At 40.9% G+C, this 20,053-nt stretch overlaps 1 protein-coding gene across 18 annotated transcripts in view; it reads left to right on the forward strand.

Moving 5' to 3' along the window:
- Positions 1-19,955, forward strand: part of NCOA3 (nuclear receptor coactivator 3) — a 155,137-nt gene extending 135,182 nt beyond the window's left edge. For 4 of the 18 annotated variants that reach the window (XM_016938072.4, XM_016938074.4, XM_016938073.4 and 1 more), the window contains 11 exons: positions 745-880; positions 2,104-2,298; positions 2,669-2,923; positions 3,026-3,152; positions 5,312-5,483; positions 10,196-10,489; positions 12,117-12,221; positions 14,103-14,379; positions 15,508-15,682; positions 16,035-16,176; positions 16,508-19,955. In XM_016938072.4, the coding sequence (XP_016793561.3) occupies positions 745-880; positions 2,104-2,298; positions 2,669-2,923; positions 3,026-3,152; positions 5,312-5,483; positions 10,196-10,489; positions 12,117-12,221; positions 14,103-14,379; positions 15,508-15,682; positions 16,035-16,176; positions 16,508-16,519 (1,890 nt within the window). In that variant the 3' untranslated portion in view covers positions 16,520-19,955. The remainder of the gene's footprint in view (positions 1-744; positions 881-2,103; positions 2,299-2,668; positions 2,924-3,025; positions 3,153-5,311; positions 5,484-10,195; positions 10,490-12,116; positions 12,222-14,102; positions 14,380-15,507; positions 15,683-16,034; positions 16,177-16,507) is intronic. The other 14 variants (XM_016938076.4, XM_054675017.2, XM_063803076.1 and 11 more) reach the window with 7 other exon arrangements.
- The last annotated feature ends 98 nt before the right edge of the window (positions 19,956-20,053 follow it).

Raw genomic sequence — 20,053 nt, forward strand, 5'->3', positions numbered from 1 at the left:
AGTAAAATTATGATGTAATTTAGAAATAACAGATGTGTATGTTTTAAGATGTGACTATAACTCTTTAGTAGCCAATATGAAATTTTTTCATGGAGGTGTTTATTGCTGGAATGGGCAGATTGGGTCACTAAGAGAATGGTAGAAGTAATCAGGAAAAAAAAAAACTTGTATTAAGCAGCATAATTTTTATTTTAAGGTAAAATCAAGTTTCATGCACAAGATGACATTCTGTATAAGCATTTCCCAAACTTATAGGATATATTAATATGCACTTGAGAAAATGAAAGGCTTAAAGTTAGGATGTGGGCTTTAACCTACTGTTCACCAAATTTATTGACCGAAGCCCTTTTTAGAGCATGCCTATGAACATCCCAGCTTGCTCCTTTTATTATTAATCACACTTATTTTCAGAAGGTATGTGTAGATGCAGATATCTGTTAGCTAATTATCAATGCACTGCTAGTGACTGTTACCTGCAAAATATTCTACAGTTTGAGAATGAAATGTCTTGTGTAAATTTAAAAAATGCCCCTTTGAAAGGACCAAATGTAGTGATTTAATCTCAGAGGAGGAAGATTAGAGATGGGGGTCATAATAAACTGGCCTTTAAAGTGGGTATTATCATTGTAGGTAGTTTTTGTATTTTACTTGCTTCTATTTCATGTATCATTTTTTCTGATGGGTATGTTTATACCTGTGTGTCTGGTAATGTATACAGGTTAATTTTTAAAACTTTATTTTCAGGGATCTGGAGACTTGGATAATCTAGATGCTATTCTTGGTGATCTGACTAGTTCTGACTTTTACAATAATTCCATATCCTCAAATGGTAGTCATCTGGGGACTAAGCAACAGGTGTTTCAAGGAACTAATTCTCTGGGTAAGAATGAACTAGGTTTTTTTTTTTTTTGCTGCCTTTGAAACTTTTCTGCATACCTGTAAACACTCTTACACTAAGACCAGGATATAAATAGCATTTATAACTTCAGAACATATATTCTGCCTCTGTTTTCTATACTAATTTATATTATATGTGCTTTAGAAAGCTTTTTGAACATTTTCCTGTTTTTTAAAAATTAAATAAATTTCCCACTTCTAACTAATATGCCAGTAATCATGGCACTTATAGAAAAATATTCATCTTTGATTATTCCAGGTGAGTACTGTAGGTACTAGGGCATATATTTTTCTTAGCCACAGAGAATTGGATTAAAAAGCAACTCAGACTCTAGATTAAAACCTGTCCATTGGTGTTTTAACAGAATCTTGTCATTTAATTAAGATAGTTTTCTTTGGTGTTTGCTGGTTCTTATCTAGCCCCTCTCCTGTTGCTGTGTGTTGACTTCATCAATTTAACAAAGGTAGGCCGGGCATGGTGGCTCACACCTGTGGTCCCAGCTACTCGGGAGGCTAAGGCATGAGAATCGCTTGAACCTGGGAGGCGAAGGTTGCAGTGAGCCAAGATTGCGCCACTGCACTCCAGCCTGGGTGACAGAGTGAGACTCCGTCTCAAACAAACAGACAGAAAAACAAAGATATATTGTGTGTGTCAATTGAAAAGGCAGCATGCACAATTATTCAGAATGGTCATTATTCAGTAGCATTATTTCCTAAACTAGAATGGATAGATCAATTAAGAGTGGGGGGGAAAGAAGAAGGTTAGAAGGGGATTTTACATTTTATTTATTTTCGATCAGAAGGCAACTTATCTGGTTGATTGTTAAAATTATAAACAGTATACTTAAGTACAAATATGCAAGAACCTTCAGGAGCTTGGAACATTTGTGAATTTTTCAATATTAAGTGAAGCGCAGAGTATCAGTGACCATATCAGGCTACAGAAAAGTTCTCAATACTTCAGCCGACATGGAGATTGTTGTTTCTACTTTATTTGGAATATGAGACCTTTTTTTGGCTGGCAGGGGGGCGGGGGGTGGCGGTGGTGGGTGAGGGCCACTGCCCTCACTTATTTTGTAAAGGAAGACAGTGTTTGTTTTTGTAAGAAAGACATTCTTGGGTGGGGAGTGGTGGTATTTGTGTTTTGTACTTGATTATTTATATATTAAATCACCAAGAAATATTTTTGTATTGTGTTTTCAACAGGTTTGAAAAGTTCACAGTCTGTGCAGTCTATTCGTCCTCCATATAACCGAGCAGTGTCTCTGGATAGCCCTGTTTCTGTTGGCTCAAATCCTCCAGTAAAAAATATCAGTGCTTTCCCCATGTTACCAAAGCAACCCATGTTGGGTGGGAATCCAAGAATGATGGATAGTCAGGAAAATTATGGCTCAAGTATGGGTATGTTATTTCTAATTAGTATGTATGATTATTTTGGGAAAAGCATATTTAAAATACTTAAAGCCATCTAAATAATTGGGAGTAAATAATAACTTTTTGAATAACGTATGTTTCTTCCATGAATATCCTTCATTTATTCTATGTTTTGGTTATGTAAACTCTTCAAGAGTCTTTTGGTCTATGACATTTTCCAACCTGTTGAATACATGAGAATAGTGGCCTATGTCTCCACAGTTGGCCAGCCCTTTTCTTACCATGACAAAGTGCTGTTTTGTCAAGGTTGATGTTGTTTATAATGGCTGTACTTACATGGTATAAGAAGGATTTCATTATAATATGGAAAAGACCTAAGTATGGCTACCTGTTTTAGGTGGGCCAAACCGAAATGTGACTGTGACTCAGACTCCTTCCTCAGGAGACTGGGGCTTACCAAACTCAAAGGCCGGCAGAATGGAACCTATGAATTCAAACTCCATGGGAAGACCAGGAGGAGATTATAATACTTCTTTACCCAGACCTGCACTGGGTGGCTCTATTCCCACGTTGCCTCTTCGGTCTAATAGCATACCAGGTGCGAGACCAGTATTGCAGCCGCAGCAACAGCAGCAGCAGATGCTTCAAATGAGTAAGTGTCCACCCTCCCCCCTTCATGAAAAAAGAAAGTTAGATGTTTCAGGATAATTTTTGCTCTTATTTGAGAATTTGTGCTTTCTTTTTGCTCCCCCAGGGCCTGGTGAAATCCCCATGGGAATGGGGGCTAATCCCTATGGCCAAGCAGCAGCATCTAACCAACTGGGTTCCTGGCCCGATGGCATGTTGTCCATGGAACAAGTTCCTCATGGCACTCAAAATAGGTGGGGTGTTATTTTGTGACTCTGTAGAAAATCTCAGCATTGGGTAGTTTAGAAAAGAGTTGGAGCACAGAAGCAAACGTGAAAGAGAATGAGAATTCCCTATAATTGAGGTACTGGGTTGCCAGCTGGGCATTTCTCATGTAACTCTGTGTAAAAATGAGGCTGAAGCAGTAAGCAGTGCGTGTGGCATTCACAGGAGAGGGAGGAGATACAACCATGTTGTCCAGCCATTAGGGCCATTCAGTGGCCAAACTTCTGAGAGCCTCTCTGTGAGACGATTGTCTCTCTAGTCCCATGAGGAGGGGAAAAAAGATAAGTACATGTTTCTAGTGGTTTTATAAATGTTCTTCAGAGGATTAGCCTCAGTTTTCCAGAAAATTAAACTTTTTTAAAAAAGCTTTTCTTTTCCCCCAACCACCTGCTGCCTATTGAGAAAATTCTCAAAAGGATTGGCTAATTGTTTTCTAAAATTATTTTAAACATTTCAATGATGATAGTGAAATAACTATATAGCATCTTTAAAATTTTTCATAAAATAAAGATTGTAGGCCCGATGTGGTGGCTCACGCCTGTAATCCCAGCACTTTGGGAGGCCGAGGCGGGCAGATCACAAGGTCAGGAGATCGAGACTATCCTGGCTAACAAGGTGAAACCCCTGTCTCTACTAAAAAAAAAAAAAAAAAAAAAAAAAAAAAAATTAGCCGGGCGTGGTGGCGTGTGCCTGTAGTCCCAGCTACTCAGGAGGCTGAGGCAGGAGAATGGCGTGAACCCGGGTGGCGGAGCTTGCAGTGAGCTGAGATTATGCCACTGCACCCCAGCCTGGGCAACAGAGTGAGACTCCGTCTCCAAAAAAAAAAAAATTGTAGATTGTATTTCATTTTTATTTAGCTTAGTAATTTACTTGCATGCAAGAGGCCATGGTCAATGTCAGCTCTAACAGGAATTCTACAGTAAGTTAAGCAAGGAAAATAAAAATGAACTGATCTATTGAGCAGACAGTGATGTAACTATATGAATTTATTTGAGTGCTTCTCTACTCTATATGAATTTATTTGAATGCTTCTCTACTCAATAGAGAGCAAATAGTTTCAAGTTAACAGAACTTTTCTGAGGCAGGATAAATGTTTAACTTCATGCCCTTGTATGTGTTGGAGAACTGAGGCAACTTGCTGTGGGTGTATGGGGTTTGTGTTACACTTGCCAATATGGGCTCTGTGGGCCAAGTGTGACAAAGTGATTTTGGTATTTCTCCAGACTCACGTCAGTGATAGCTCAACATTTCTTTTTTTTTTTTTGAGACGGAATCTCGCTCTGTCGCCCAGGCTGGAGTGCAGTGGTGCAATCTCGGCTCAAGGATCTCCTGGGCTCAAGCAATCTGCCCACTTCTACCTCCCAAAGTTCTGAGATTACAGGTGTCAGCCACCACGCCTGGCTCCCTTCTTTTTTTTTTTTTTTTTTTTTTTTTGAGACAAAGTCTTGCTCTCTCTCCCAGCCTGGAGTGCAGTGGCGCGATCTCGGATCACTGCAAGCTCCGCCTCCTGGGTTCATGCCATTCCCGCCTCAGCCTCCCGACTAGCTGGGACTACAGGCGCTCACCACCACGCCTGGCTAATTTTTTGTATTTTTAGTAGAGACGGGGTTTCACCATTCACAGGATGGTCTCGATCTCCTGACCTCGTGATCCGCCCGCCTCGGCCTCCCAAAGTGCTGGGATTACAGGCTTGAGCCACTGCGCCTGGCCATAGCTCAACATTTGTATCCTTCCTTTTATTCTTTTGATTTCTCTAATTTTCAAGTATTATAATTATTACCTCCTTCACTGTTTTCGTGAGGAGTATCTTCTCCCATCCTTCCCTACCCTCCCCCTGGCCCCCATTTCTGCTATACCCCAAATGCCTAGGGTTTGGCAATTACAATTTGGTGGTGGGATTGGGGGTTTAAGCTGTATATGGTGGTCTAAAGTGGCCTGGTGAAATTTCTAAATTGTGGGCCTTAAACTTAAATTGATGCCATTCACTCTTTTTTACCACTTGGTTTATTACTTGTGTTTGTAGCATTTGAGTTACTGTTCATTAAAAATACTATGCATGGTTGCTGTGATCTATTACTCTTAGAAAAAAAAAAAGCACCATTGAAATTGATTGCAAGTCTTTTTCTAGGCCTCTTCTTAGGAATTCCCTGGATGATCTTGTTGGGCCACCTTCCAACCTGGAAGGCCAGAGTGACGAAAGAGCATTATTGGACCAGCTGCACACTCTTCTCAGCAACACAGATGCCACAGGCCTGGAAGAAATTGACAGAGCTTTGGGCATTCCTGAACTTGTCAATCAGGTAGGTTGCATTAACATGGAAGTAGGAGAGTGTATATTTGTGTGTGTGTGCACGTGTGTGCGTGTGTACACATTCATGAAGCCACATACAAGAATGCCTGTGTGTGTCTCTCCTAGTACTTGTGTTATATCACTACATTCATGGATACCAGCATTAAATTTGGAAAATATCCTTTTTTGGTCTCAATTCATATGTTAAAATAGAAAATATACTTATGATTGCGATATTACTTTCAACAACCCACTATTTTTGGCAATTGTAGAAATGATTTAGTTAAGCTACTGTACTGTTCTTAAAAATGTGACCTTTTATTCATGTTAACAGTTCTCATTTTTATAACTATCTTTCTCTACTACTTAGCCAAGCCATGTGTATTCTGAGGCAAGCTTTTTTTTGTTTGTTTGTTTAAACAAAACTTGTTTACAATGGCCAGTCTGAACATCCTAACATCATGGTGTCCTGTTCCTGTTTACATACCCCGCCTTATGAAAACATGCCATTCACATATCTGTATTTCTGAAAGACACATTCTGTAGTGACTGTTTTTTCTTTTTTGAGTCGGAGTCTCGCTCTGTCAACCAGGCTGGAGTGCAGTGGCACAATTTCAGCTCACTGCAACCTCCACCTCCAGGGTTCAAGTGGTTCTCCTGCCTTAGCCTCACGAGTAGCTGTGATTACAGGCACCCGCCACCACGCCCGGGTAATTTCTTTTGTATTTTTAGTAGAGATGAGATTTTGCCATGTTGGCCAGGCTGGTCTCAAACTTCTGACCTCAAGTGATCCACCCGCCTTGGCCTCCCAAAGTGCTGGGATTACAGGCGTGAGCCACCGTGCCCAGCCATGACTGTTTTTATTTAAAGGCTATGGAGGGGCCACTGTATAGGTTTGTGCGTTCAACAGTAAGCAGGAAAGATCATCAGGGGGCTGTCAGTTGTTGTTGGGGAAATAGATGTGTACATATGGAAGTACACTGCCATGTGGCAAATGCTGTCACAGTGCAGATGGGAAACGCTGAGCAGTCCTTGTGTACACCTTCAGGGATACCAGTGACATAGAACCTTGGCACTGAGGAGCCATATTTTATACTCCAACAGAAGTATAGAAGTTCTTTTTTATTTCTTTACTTGTTCAGGCACACTAAATAACCCATCAATTCCTTCCTTCCCTCCTGTAGTTCTCTCTGTTTTACTGTGTCCTTGTGAGGCAAGTCTAGAAATTAATAATTGTCACTATTCCCCTGTGCTGGACTCCTAGTATCCTGAATCTCAAATTGCTTTCTGTCTTGATTTACTCCTTTGTTTTGCTGCAACACAACTTCTATTAACTTCTTCATCCCTACTGCATGAAATAAAATGTTTTGGGTTCTTATGTGTCTGAAAATATCTTTATTCCACCCTCCTACATGTCTGGCTATGTATTACATTCTAGGTTTAAAATAATTATATACTTTTGAAAGATTTCTCCCATAGTTTTCTGGCATCTAGTGTGGCCACTGAATTGTATTTCTTTCTGCTTTTGATTCATTTGCATGTGACCCGTTTATTCTCTTTGGAATGATTTAGGAACTTTTTCTCTCCGAAATTTTATGATGCTGTATCTTGGTATGGGTCTTTTTTCATTCATTCTGCTGTGTACTAGATACACTGATATTCCCTTTGGTTTAGGGGTGTTTTCTTGTATAATTTCTTTATTAACCTTATCTCGCCCATGTTTTTTTTTCTGACCTACTTTTCTGGGATTTCTGTTGACATGTTGGGCATTAAATTTGTTCTATTTTTTTTTTTTTTGAGACGGAGTCTCGCTCTGTCGCCCAGGCTGGAGTGCAGTGGCGTGATCTTGGCTCACTGCAAGCTCCACCTCCTGGGTTCAAGCCATTCTCCTGCCTCAGCCTCCCGAGTAGCTGGGACTACAGGTGCCCACCACCACACCTGGCTAATTTTTTGTATTTTTAGTAGAGACGGGGTTTCACCGTGTTAGCGAGGATGGTCTCGATCCCCTGACCTCGTGATCCACCCACCTCAGCCTCCCAAAGTGGGATTACAGGCTGGGATTACAGGCGTGAGCCACCGCGCCTGGCCCTTCATTCTATATTTTGAAGTCTTCTCTATTTTTCTTGTCTTTGATTTGCTTGAGTCACGTTCAAGCTTGGAAAGTGTTGGACGCTTTTATCGAGTATCTGGTGATCCCTGACTGTTCTTACATGTTAAGAGTGAGACATTAAGAAGCTGATTTGACACTTTGCAAGTGTGAGCAGCATCAGTTGTCTTTACTGAGGGTAATTAAGTGGGGAACTAGCCCTAGCCCTTTTATTTCAGGACTCCCCAAATTTTTATTTATTTATTTTTGAGACGGAGTCTCTCCCTATCGCCCAGGCTGGAGTGCAGAAGCGTGATCTCGGCTCACTGCAACCTCCACCTCCTGTGTTCAAGCGATTCTCCTGCCTCAACCTCCTGAGTAGCTGGGACTACAGGCGCACGCCACCACGCCCGGCTTTTTTTTGTATTTTTAGTAAAGACGGGGTTTCACCATATTGGCCAGGCTAGTCTCGAACTACTGACCTCGTGATCCACCTGCCTCGGCCTCCCAAAGTGCTGAGATTACAGGTGTGAGCCACCGCGCCTGACCAGGACTCCCCAAATTTCCACATGTAGAGTTGTTTTCAACCACCACTACCACTCCTGCCACCTGGTAATCTTTTATTACCTGGTTGCATTTTGGGAGCTGGGCTAGGGAGGCAAGTGTGGGATATTAAATTATAAAATATAAAATTTTATTTAAATTGTAAATATGCTAAATATAAAATTTCCTGTTTTCAGCCTCTGCCTCACTCCTTTCTTAGGCTCTGCTTGGTGCCCCTGAACCCCTGTACCTTTGTGGGTTAGGTAGAAGGTACAGGCCTTTCGGGAGTCAGGGAGCAGGCAGGGAGGTAGTTGACCTCCTGCTCTATACTCAGACTCCTAACCAACCTCCTCATTTCAGCACCATGCTCTGATCCCCTACCACCCTCACTGGAGTCTCAATAGATCTGTGGAATACATTTGCTCGTTTTTCATATGTATTTTTCCTCTGTAGGCACATAAGTCTAAGTTTTTCTGTTCTGTTGAGTTGGTTCCTACTTCTCTATTCACTTTGTATCTTCTATTATAAATATGGAAATACTTGATCTTGTTGTGTTATTAGTGTTTTATGGATAAATACTACCTTTTAAGTATTTTTTTTTTTTAAATAAACTGGATACCTCTTAGTTCCCTTTATTGTCATTTTAGTAGGGTTAGCAAGTGAATGCAGGTAAGCATGCATGATCAGTCTGCCATGTTTAACTTAAAGTATAGTTTGCTTTATTAAGATATCTTCAGCCAGGCATGATGGTGTGTGCCTGTAGTCCCAGCTACTGGGGAGGCTGAGGTGGGAGGATCACATGAACCCAAGTTGATGGGACAAAATAGAAACATAGTTGCCAGTTACTATGGTAACAGTCCAAGAGGTGTCCTGGGAAGGGTCATAAGGGTGAAATGGAAAGAAGGGAGGGATACATGATATGCCCTGGAGGAAAAATTGACAGGACTTGGTGGTCACACGTGTTTACTCTTGGAAAGGGAGAATGGGAGAATGTGAAGAATCAAATTGCTGGGTTTTGGTTCCTGGGCAGTGAATGGTGATGCTGTGTACCGTCACCACTTGATATCTGTGAGGGGTTGGTTTCAGGACCCCTGTGGATACCAAAATCCGTGGATGCTCAAGTCCCTTATATAAAACAGTCTAGTATTTGCATATAGCCTATGCACATCCTCCCACATAGTTTAAATCAGCTCTACATTACTTATAATACCTAATACAATGTAAATGTTATGTATATTATATAGTTGTTACACTGTATTGTTTAGGGAATTATTATAAGAAGAATGATGACTGTGTGTATTCAGTCAGGTACAGCTACCGTTTCCTTCCCCTGGAATGTTTTCAGTCCCCTGTTGGTTGAATCCATGAGTGTGGAACCATGGATATGGAGGGCCAACTGTATTGCGATATAGTAGGGTAGGTTGGAGGAGAACAAGCCTGCTTGGGGGGAAGGGCTGTTGGGAATCATGGTGTCTGTTTTCTGCTTGTTAAGTTTGAGATACCTGAGACATCAGGGTGCGGATGTTAAGTAGGCATTTCCATAAACAAAACCAAAAGTTTAGAGATGTTTTGGCTGGAGACAAAAATGTGATCATTATCACCAGTGGATGAGAGCGCCTAAGTAGAAAATATATCAAGAGAAAATAAGAGAGCCTAGGACTGAACCCTGATGAACAGTTAGCATTCATTCAAGGAAAGGCCAGAGAGATGGGAGAAAAATGAGAAGTGTTGCGAAGTACAGTGGGGTGAAGTATGCTTCAAGAGAGACATGTCAAGCATGCTGGCTGCATGCTTGGCATTCAGTGCTTGTGGATGAGAAAATAAAGGTGAATGCACAGTACACATGGTTCTTGTCTTAGCACAGCAGGTTGTTCTCTTCTTCAGAATATCAACTTTTACTTCTTTTTCTGTCACCTGTGGGTTGTTATTTTGAATGTATCCTTAGCATGTAGAGAAGTGATGCCTGGCACATAACAAGCATTTACTTAAATACTTGTTGAATGACTGGATTTTTTTTGCACTTTCTTTAGAGCATTTGACTTCTGTTGCTTTCATAGATGTTCTTCACTGTTCTTTTATGTGTTGTGTTTAAGGGACAGGCATTAGAGCCCAAACAGGATGCTTTCCAAGGCCAAGACGCAGCAGTAATGATGGATCAGAAGGCAGGATTATATGGACAGACATACCCAGCACAGGGGCCTCCAATGCAAGGAGGCTTTCATCTTCAGGGACAATCACCATCTTTTAACTCTATGATGAATCAGATGAACCAGCAAGGCAATTTTCCTCTCCAAGGAATGCACCCGCGAGCCAACATCATGAGACCCCGGACAAACACCCCCAAGCAACTTAGAATGCAGCTTCAGCAGAGGCTGCAGGGCCAGCAGGTAACCAGTCATGTGTTCTTCCCTCTGGCTTCTCCTTCTGTTGTTTTCAGACTATGTTTCTCAGTGTTCTTACCACTGGTGCAATCTATCCCTGTCAACTAAAGAAATTCTTTTTGTTTTACTTCTGTGTAAGGTTTTATTTGTACAAATGGCTCCTTGTTAAGGAGTAGTTTTATGAGAATATTCTATTTTACAGGTAAAAAGTAAAAAAATGTCAGGAAGGATTGCTCTTGGGGAAGAAAAATGTTACTTGATGACTTTGTAGTCTTAAAGGTAGATAAGGTTTTTTTTGAAAAAAAATCCTTACTGCTAATAACCAAATACTTAAACCTTCTTGATTTCAGCGTTTTTAATGGAACTCTTCTTTCTAGATGTTTTATAAAACTAGAGCTGTCTTTTAATATTCTAAAATATGACTTCTGTTTACCCTATTGTTTTCTTAGTCCCCAAGAAATGTTTTAAAATTCAATTGTTTTTACTGTTTATGTCTTCAAACCATATAAGTAGATGAATGCCTGAGGTTTTTTTGTTTTTTTTTTTTTTGTTTTTTTTTTTGAGGTGGAGTCTTGCTCTGTCGCCCAGGCTGGAGTGCAGTGGCATGATCTTGGCTTACTGCAACCTCCACCTTCTGGGTTCAGGTGATTCTCATGCCTCAGCCTCCTGAGTAGCTGAGGAGCCACGCAAGCCCGGCTAGTTTTTGTATTTTTAGTAGAGACAGGGTTTCACCATGTTGGCCAGGGCCGTCTTGAACTCCTGACCTCAGGTGATCCTCCTGCCTTGACCTTCCAAAGTGCTGGGATTACAGGTGTGAGCCACCGTGTGCGGCCAAATGCCTGAGTTTGGAATCCAAAGAGCCAGAGACTCCATTGCATAAATATTGTTAAAAGTCAGTTTAGGTACTCAGAAAAGCTGTGTTACTGCATTCATTTTACTTTCTGCCATTTCTTCACTAAAAGTCATTTAGGGAAAGCTAATGGAGTTTATTCAGAATTCCTCTGATCAACTTAAAGGTATTTCCCCATGTGCCCGAATAATCCCAGAGAAAGCCTGACTATAAATCTTTTGAGTTTCTGTTGTGTGTGTGTATATATATATAAAATTTATTTACTTATTATTATTTTTTCTGATACAGGGTTTCAGGATGGAATGCAGTGGTGCAGTCACAGCTCACTGCAGCCTCGACCTCCCAGGCTCAGGTGATCATTCCACCTCAGCCTCCCAGGTAGCTGGGACTACAGGAGTGTGCCACCACTCTTGGCTAATTTTTTGTAGAGATGGGGTTTCTTCATGTTGCCCAGACTGATCTCAGACTCTTGGGCTCAAGTGATCTGCCCACCTCAGCCTCTCAAAGTGCTGGGATTACAGGTGTGAAGATATTCTTTAAGCTGCAAAATTGCACTTTACTTTTTTTTCCCCAGTGCCAAACAGTAGCCCATCATATGCTAGCCAAAGACTTTTCAACATTGACCTTTTTGCAGTGTGAAAGTACTGGTTCAGTTTAGATGTGACTTAGCCAGGTTATTGTGTTTGGAGATATTACCTCATTGGCTGGTGCTGAGGGTCTGGAAAGCTGTTTTGGCAGACTGACGTGCTCTGCTTGCATTCTAACCAACTTGTCTCACCTCAGTTTTTGAATCAGAGCCGACAGGCACTTGAATTGAAAATGGAAAACCCTACTGCTGGTGGTGCTGCGGTGATGAGGCCTATGATGCAGCCCCAGGTGAGCTCCCAGGTGAGGATGATGAGCCTCTCCACATGCATTGCTCTGTGCTCAGGACAGGGCTTGGCCTGTGGTTGGCTCTCAGTAAATGTTTGTTAAACAAATGAAGGTAATTCTGAATTTCTTGTGTAAGAAAGCAGTCGCATTAAAGACTTTCGACTCTTCCATTCTTCTCTCTGGCTGGTGACTGGGAGGAATCAGAGGAGGGAGAGCTTTCTTCATTAAAACCATCGATTAGTGTTTCTTTAATTGGTTCCCTTTGTGATCAGTTGCTGTACTGTGAGAACAGCTATCACTTGGCTTTTTAGGAATTTAATAAATCTGTAAATGTTCCTCTGTTCCTGGATTATGAAACAACATGCACACTGGGTAAAATTCTGAAATTATAAAGAAGAAAATAAAGAATACATAATCCTGTTCTCAGTGATAGCCTCTGAGATGACCTGTTTCCTGTAGTAGGAGGGGATATTAAAATTCCCTTCTACTTCCAGCCAGTGGTGGAGACAGTATTGAGGGGTTTTTTAAATGTCCATGAGGCAGATGACCACACAGCAATCCTCTACTGTGATTTGAAATATCGTTTATAATTGTTTTTTAAAAAGCAACTGTGAAATGCTCGATTTTTATTGTCTTATGCCTACTTGGAAGTACTGATATTTACATTTTCTTGATAATAAAACATCTTGTGGAAGCTGAGCTAGAATGTCCTACAGAAAGATGATAAAAGCTTGCTTTTTGGAGATGACCCGTAGCTAGTAGAGCTGCAATCAGCTTCCTTGTTGTACTTCGGTTATGTCACCTTCTGAACCTCCAGATAGCTTCTGCTTGCCCCTTACCTCTTTCTGAAAGTTTAAAGAAAGTACAAGATTTTCTGAGGTGGACCCCTGCTTATCTGAGTATAACCCCATCTTCTTATTTTTTTTGGCTTCATGTTTCAGCCCTCCACCACCCCAACACACTGAATCCTCATTTTCCTGTAATTGTCTTTCATAGTTCCTGAAAAATTTGTCCTCAGATTCCACCCCTAAATGTTTTCTTACTTTGTGGAATGTTTCTAGTCATGTTAAAGCTTGACAGTGTGTTGTCTTTTGTCTTTTAACCCCAAATAATTTTCAGGTCCTTCTTCTTCAGTTCTCCCTCCCTCCCCTTGCAATAGCCAGAAAGCTTTTTTTTTTTTTTTGAGAGTCACTGTTGCCCAGGCTGGAGTACAGTGGCACGATCTCGGCTCACTGCAGCGTCAATTCCCTGGGTTTAAGGGATTTTCCTGCCTCAGCCTCCTGAGTAGCTGGGATTACAGGTGCTTACCACCAAGGCTGGCTAGTTTTTGTATTTTTAGTAGAGACAGCGTTTCACCATTTTGGCCAGGCTGGTCTCGAACTCCTGACCTCAAGTGATCCACCCACCTTGGCCTCCCAAAGTGCTGGGATTACAGGCGTAAGCCACTGCACCAGGTCAGAAAGCTTTTATGTGAAGAATTGTATGTTTTGGCCAGCACAGTGGCTCACACCTGTAATTTAAGCACTTTGGGAGGCCGAGGTGGGCGGATCACCTGAGGTTAGGAGTTTGAGACCAGCCTGGCTAACATGGTGAAGCACCATCTCTACTAAAAATACAAAAATTAGCCAGAGTGGTGGTGCACGCCTGTAATCCCAGCTACTTGGGAGGCTGAGGCAGAAGACTCGCTTGAACCCGGGAGACGAAGGTTGCTGTGAGGCGAGATTGTGCCACCGTGCTCCAGCCTGGGCGACAGAGTGAGACCCTGTTTAAAAAAAAAAAAAAAAAAGGCCCTGGGTGTTTTCTGTCTTATACCTGGTGTATTGTGGGGGTACTATATGTATGCAACTGGCAGGTTCTTGCTATATATATGTAATTGCACTCTTTCTTGGGTATTAGCAGGGTTTTCTTAATGCTCAAATGGTCGCCCAACGCAGCAGAGAGCTGCTAAGTCATCACTTCCGACAACAGAGGGTGGCTATGATGATGCAGCAGCAGCAGCAGCAGCAGCAGCAGCAGCAGCAGCAACAGCAACAGCAACAGCAGCAACAGCAGCAAACCCAGGCCTTCAGCCCACCTCCTAATGTGACTGCTTCCCCCAGCATGGATGGGCTTTTGGCGGGACCCACAATGCCACAAGCTCCTCCGCAACAGTTTCCATATCAACCAAATTATGGTAAATCTGACAGTGAAAATGTGCCTTCCCCAAGTTAACATTACTAAGGACATAAGCTTCATTACATTTATTGCACATGAAAGACAAAAATACGATTCACTCCCTCTTTACTTCACAAGGAAAACCAAATTAATTTAAACGATTGGAAAACAAAAATGCTGCAGCACACAGGTAATTGAGACAGGTGTATCCTGTCATAGTTGAGTATTTTTTTCAGTCCCACTCATTAAGAGTCCCCAAACTCTGGAAGAAACCTGCAAAGTTGTCCCCTTGCCCCTTCTTATATGTTCCAGTATAGTAGAACTCTCTAATCTCTGAATGCTTTGTCAAGTCAGTGAGAGGAATGCACTTTGTGGGCTTTTAAGTTGATTTTCTTGGTGACTTGGATTTATTATTATTTTTTTGAGATGGGGTCTTGCTCTGTCACCCAGGTTGGAGTGCAGTGGTGCGATCTTGGCTCACTGCAACCTCTGCCTCCTGGGTTCAAGTGATTCTCCTGCCTCAGCCCCGAGTAGCTGGGACTACAGGTGCGTTCCACCACCCCCGGCTATTTTTTTTTTTTGAATTTTTAATAGAGACGGGGTTTCACCGTGTTAGCCAGGATGGTCTCGATCTCCTGACCTCGTGATCTGCCTGCATCGGCCTCCCAAAGTGCTGGGATTACAGGCGTGAGTCACCGTGCCCGGCCCTGGATTTATTATTACGGTGATGCAGATACCTCTTCATTTCAGCCTTTGAGAGGTTCCAGGAACATGGTGGGAATAAAGGTGTCTATTGGGGAGCCCTGTCATCTGAGGATTATAACTCCCCTGCCCTTTAAAGAAGGATGGAGTGATGTGAGTTGAGTGATACGGAGTCCCTTTTCTACAGAAAGCCCATTGAAGCAACTGATCTTTCAGTGATCCAGATGGTGCTCCTTTCTGTAGTAAGCCTGTTACTCTAGTCGTCATCTTGGTGAGAATCTAGAATACCTGGGGGGCGGCATCTTATAGCACTCTGTATCTTACACTTATCACTTCCCTCCACCCCCACCTCCTTTAAAAAAAAACATAAAATTACTACAGAAATCTGATATTCTAAGGAGAAGGCATTTGGGCATTTTTATTTCTTCTGTTTTATTTTTGTAAGGAATGGGACAACAACCAGATCCAGCCTTTGGTCGAGTGTCTAGTCCTCCCAATGCAATGATGTCGTCAAGAATGGGTCCCTCCCAGAATCCCATGATGCAACACCCGCAGGCTGCATCCATCTATCAGTCCTCAGAAATGAAGGGCTGGCCATCAGGAAATTTGGCCAGGAACAGGTAAAGAACAGTGACTTATAAAGTTAGTCACATCCTAGTCCCAGAAGTCCAAGAACTTAATGTATTTTTCAATCAAGCCTTTTTGGATGGAGAGGTTGAAAGGACTGGGTTCATATTAGAAGGTGTGATTTGGCTTGTCCATTTTGAGAGTCCTTCAAGCACGCACATATCTATTAGGGTGTCTAGTACAGAAAGCTGTGAAAAATGGATCACAGGCTGTCAGGGAGTTTTCTCTCTAACATTCCCAGCTTAAGTATAGCAATGTTTGACACAATTGTAGTAATTTCTGTGGGCATGCCCTTTGTCGCTAAAGTGACTTCCAGAGGTAATATTACCATTTGTTTACTTACAGCTCCTTTTCCCAGCAGCAGTTTGCCCACCAGGGGAATCCTGCAGTGTATAGTATGGTGCACATGAATGGCAGCAGTGGTCACATGGGACAGATGAACATGAACCCCATGCCCATGTCTGGCATGCCTATGGGTCCTGATCAGGTATGGGATCGATTCCTTACCTTTTTCAAAAAGTTTTTCTTGTTCTCTGGATAGAACTAAAGCCTAGGCTATAATCAGAATGTCCTAGGTATATTTTAACTTGAATGTATAACTTAAAATATAGTAATTGAAAAAACTTGGTTTGAAGGCATTGGGCCATTAGATACTTTTGGTAAGCCAGAGCTGCATTGTAAGATGGGATCTCAGGAACCTGAATCACTCAGCCAGAGCTGCACTGTAAGCCATGAATGTGGACATGGGTATTTTTTTGTTGTGCAAAGCGTGTGTTTTACTCAGTTTTTTTTTTTTTTTTTTTTCTGGTTGCTGACAGAAATACTGCTGACATCTCTGCACCAGGACCTCTTTAGGAAACCACTGTACAAATGACACTGCACTAGGATTATTGGGAAGGAATCATTGTTCCAGGCATCCATCTTGGAAGAAAGGACCAGCTTTTTGAGCTCCATCAAGGGTATTTTAAGTGATGTCATTTGAGCAGGACTGGATTTTAAGCCGAAGGGCAATATCTACATGTTTTTTCCCCCTCCTTCTGCTGTGTATCATGGTGTTCAAAACAGAAATGTTTTTTGGCATTCCACCTCCTAGGGATATAATTCTGGAGACATGGAGTGTTACTGATCATAAAACTTTTGTGTCACTTTTTTCTGCCTTGCTAGCCAAAATCTCTTAAGTACACGTAGGTGGGCCAGAGAACATTGGAAGAATCAAGAGAGATTAGAATATCTGGTTTCTCTAGTTGCAGTATTGGACAAAGAGCATGGTCCCAGCCTTCAGGTGTAGTAGTTCTGTGTTGACGCTTTGTCCAGTGGAATTGGTGATTCTGAATTGTCCTTTACTAATGGTGTTGAGTTGCTCTGTCCCTATTATTTGTCCTAGGCTTTCTCCTAATGAAGGTTTTCATTTGCCGTTCATGTCCTGTAATACTTCACCTCCAGGAACTGTCATGGATGTCCAAATGGCTTTGCAGAAGGGAAATGAGATGACAGTATTTAATCGCAGCAGTAGCAAACTTTTCACATGCTAATGTGCAGCTGAGTGCACTTTATTTAAAAAGAATGGATAAATGCAATATTCTTGAGGTCTTGAGGGAATAGTGAAACACATTCCTGGTTTTTGCCTACACTTACGTGTTAGACAAGAACTATGATTTTTTTTTTTAAAGTACTGGTGTCACCCTTTGCCTATATGGTAGAGCAATAATGCTTTTTAAAAATAAACTTCTGAAAACCCAAGGCCAGGTACTGCATTCTGAATCAGAATCTCGCAGTGTTTCTGTGAATAGATTTTTTTGTAAATATGACCTTTAAGATATTGTATTATGTAAAATATGTATATACCTTTTTTTGTAGGTCACAACAACTCATTTTTACAGAGTTTGTGAAGCTAAATATTTAACATTGTTGATTTCAGTAAGCTGTGTGGTGAGGCTACCAGTGGAAGAGACATCCCTTGACTTTTGTGGCCTGGGGGAGGGGTAGTGCTCCACAGCTTTTCCTTCCCCACCCCCCAGCCTTGGATGCCTCGCTCTTTTCAATCTCTTAATCTAAATGCTTTTTAAAGAGATTATTTGTTTAGATGTAGGCATTTTAATTTTTTAAAAATTCCTCTACCAGAACTAAGCACTTTGTTAATTTGGGGGGAAAGAATAGATATGGGGAAATAAACTTAAAAAAAAAATCAGGAATTTAAAAAAACGAGCAATTTGAAGAGAATCTTTTGGATTTTAAGCAGTCCAAAATAATAGCAATTCATGGGCTGTGTGTGTGTGTGTCTATGTTCAATTATGTTACCTTTTCATCCCCTTTAGGAGCGTTTTCAGATTTTGGTTGCTAAGACCTGAATCCCACATTGAGATCTCGAGTAGAATCCTTGGTGTGGTTTCTGGTGTCTGCTCAGCTGTCCCCTCATTCTACTAATGTGATGCTTTCATTATGTCCCTGTGGATTAGAATAGTGTCAGTTATTTCTTAAGTAACTCAGTACCCAGAACAGCCAGTTTTACTGTGATTCAGAGCCACAGTCTAACTGAGCACCTTTTAAACCCCTCCCTCTTCTGCCCCCTACCACTTTTCTGCTGTTGCCTCTCTTTGACACCTGTTTTAGTCAGTTGGGAGGAAGGGAAAAATCAAGTTTAATTCCCTTTATCTGGGTTAATTCATTTGGTTCAAATAGTTGACGGAATTGGGTTTCTGAATGTCTGTGAATTTCAGAGGTCTTTGCTAGCCTTGGTGTCATTTTCTAGCAATAACTGAGAGCCAGTTAATTTTAAGAATTTCACACATTTAGCCAATCTTTCTAGATGTCTCTGAAGGTAAGATCATTTAATATCTTTGATATGCTTACGAGTAAGTGAATCCTGATTATTTCCAGACCCACCACTAGAGTGGATCTTATTTTCAAAGCAGTATGGACAATTATGAGTTTGCCCTCTTTCCCCTACCAAGTTCAAAATATATCTAAGATTGTAAATCCGAAAACTTCCATTGTAGTGGCCTGTGCTTTTCAGATAGTATACTCTCCTGTTTGGAGACAGAGGTAGAACCAAGTCAGTCTGTCTCTTTTTCAGCTCAATTGTATCTGACCCTTCTTTAAGTTATGTGTGTGGGGAGAAATAGAATGGTGCTCTTATCTTTCTTGACTTTAAAAAAATTATTAAAAACAAAAAAAATTTTTTTGCAATCCTTTCCTCAGACCTGGCTCCAGGCTAACTGGAAGGCAGCACTCCCTTTTTTATATAGTAGAAAAATGAAGTTTATTATAAGTTTTTATATTTTCTACTTGTTCATTTGGTGCAAACTCAAGATTTCTTTTAATAGGTGCAGTCTTTGAGATAATTCGTTTTTACCTGTATTGCCCTTTATCTTTTTTAGGTAATTCTTTGTACTCCTGCTGTCTACCTCTCCTCACACCCCAGCACCCCCCATTTTTTCAAACCTTGGTATCTGTTGGGTGAACAGTATAATCTTTTCATCTGCTTTTAGAATGTGGGATATTTCCAGTACCTACTTTTTTTTTTTTTTGCTGAATCCAAAGATATATAAATAAAATATATATATTTTATAAAGATCAGAATGATATAAAGGAGATACATGTTTCTTCCTTTAAAAAATAAACGGAAGTTACATTGTTAATGTTCATATTATGATGCCACTTTTCTAAACTGCATCTGGATTGAAAGGTGTAAATATCAATAACAGTGCTACTTAGTTATCATCAGTATTTAATATCTGAGGTGAGTTGGGGGTATCTATATTAGGGGTAGGGTATTACAGAAGATAATTGGCTTGATGTCCTAGAAGTTTTGATCCAGAGGTAGGTGCAGCTGAAAGTAAACAGAATGGATTGCCAGTTACATGTATGCCTGCCCAGTTCCCTTTTTATTTGCAGAAGCTGTGAGTTTTGTTCACAATTAGGTTCCTAGGAGCAAAACCTCAAGGATTGATTTATTGTTTTCAACTCCAAGGCACACTGTTAATAAACGAGCAGGGTGTTTTCTCTCTTCCTTTCTAATATATGGAGTTTTGAAGAATAAAATATGAGAGCAATATTTAAATTCTCAGGAACTGACTTATACTCTTGAGAATGAATTCAGTTTCAATCAAGTTTACATTATGTTGCTTAAAAAAACAGAAATTATTCTTTATCATCTTGCAAAGAATTGAAACCACATGAAATGACTTATGGGGGATGGTGAGCTGTGACTGCTTTGCTGACCATTTTGGATGTCATTGTAAATAAAGGTTTCTATTTAAAATTGGAGCCTAAAGAGTTTTTTTTTTTAAATCCCTGTTGGGTTAAGGGTAAAGGAGGTTAAGGAAGCCTATTTCAAATAATGGTAACAGTTTCTGAGAAGTTTA

Source organism: Pan troglodytes, chromosome 21 (genome assembly GCF_028858775.2).
Source record: "Pan troglodytes isolate AG18354 chromosome 21, NHGRI_mPanTro3-v2.0_pri, whole genome shotgun sequence".
In the NCBI taxonomy this organism is placed as follows: Eukaryota; Metazoa; Chordata; class Mammalia; order Primates; family Hominidae; genus Pan; species Pan troglodytes.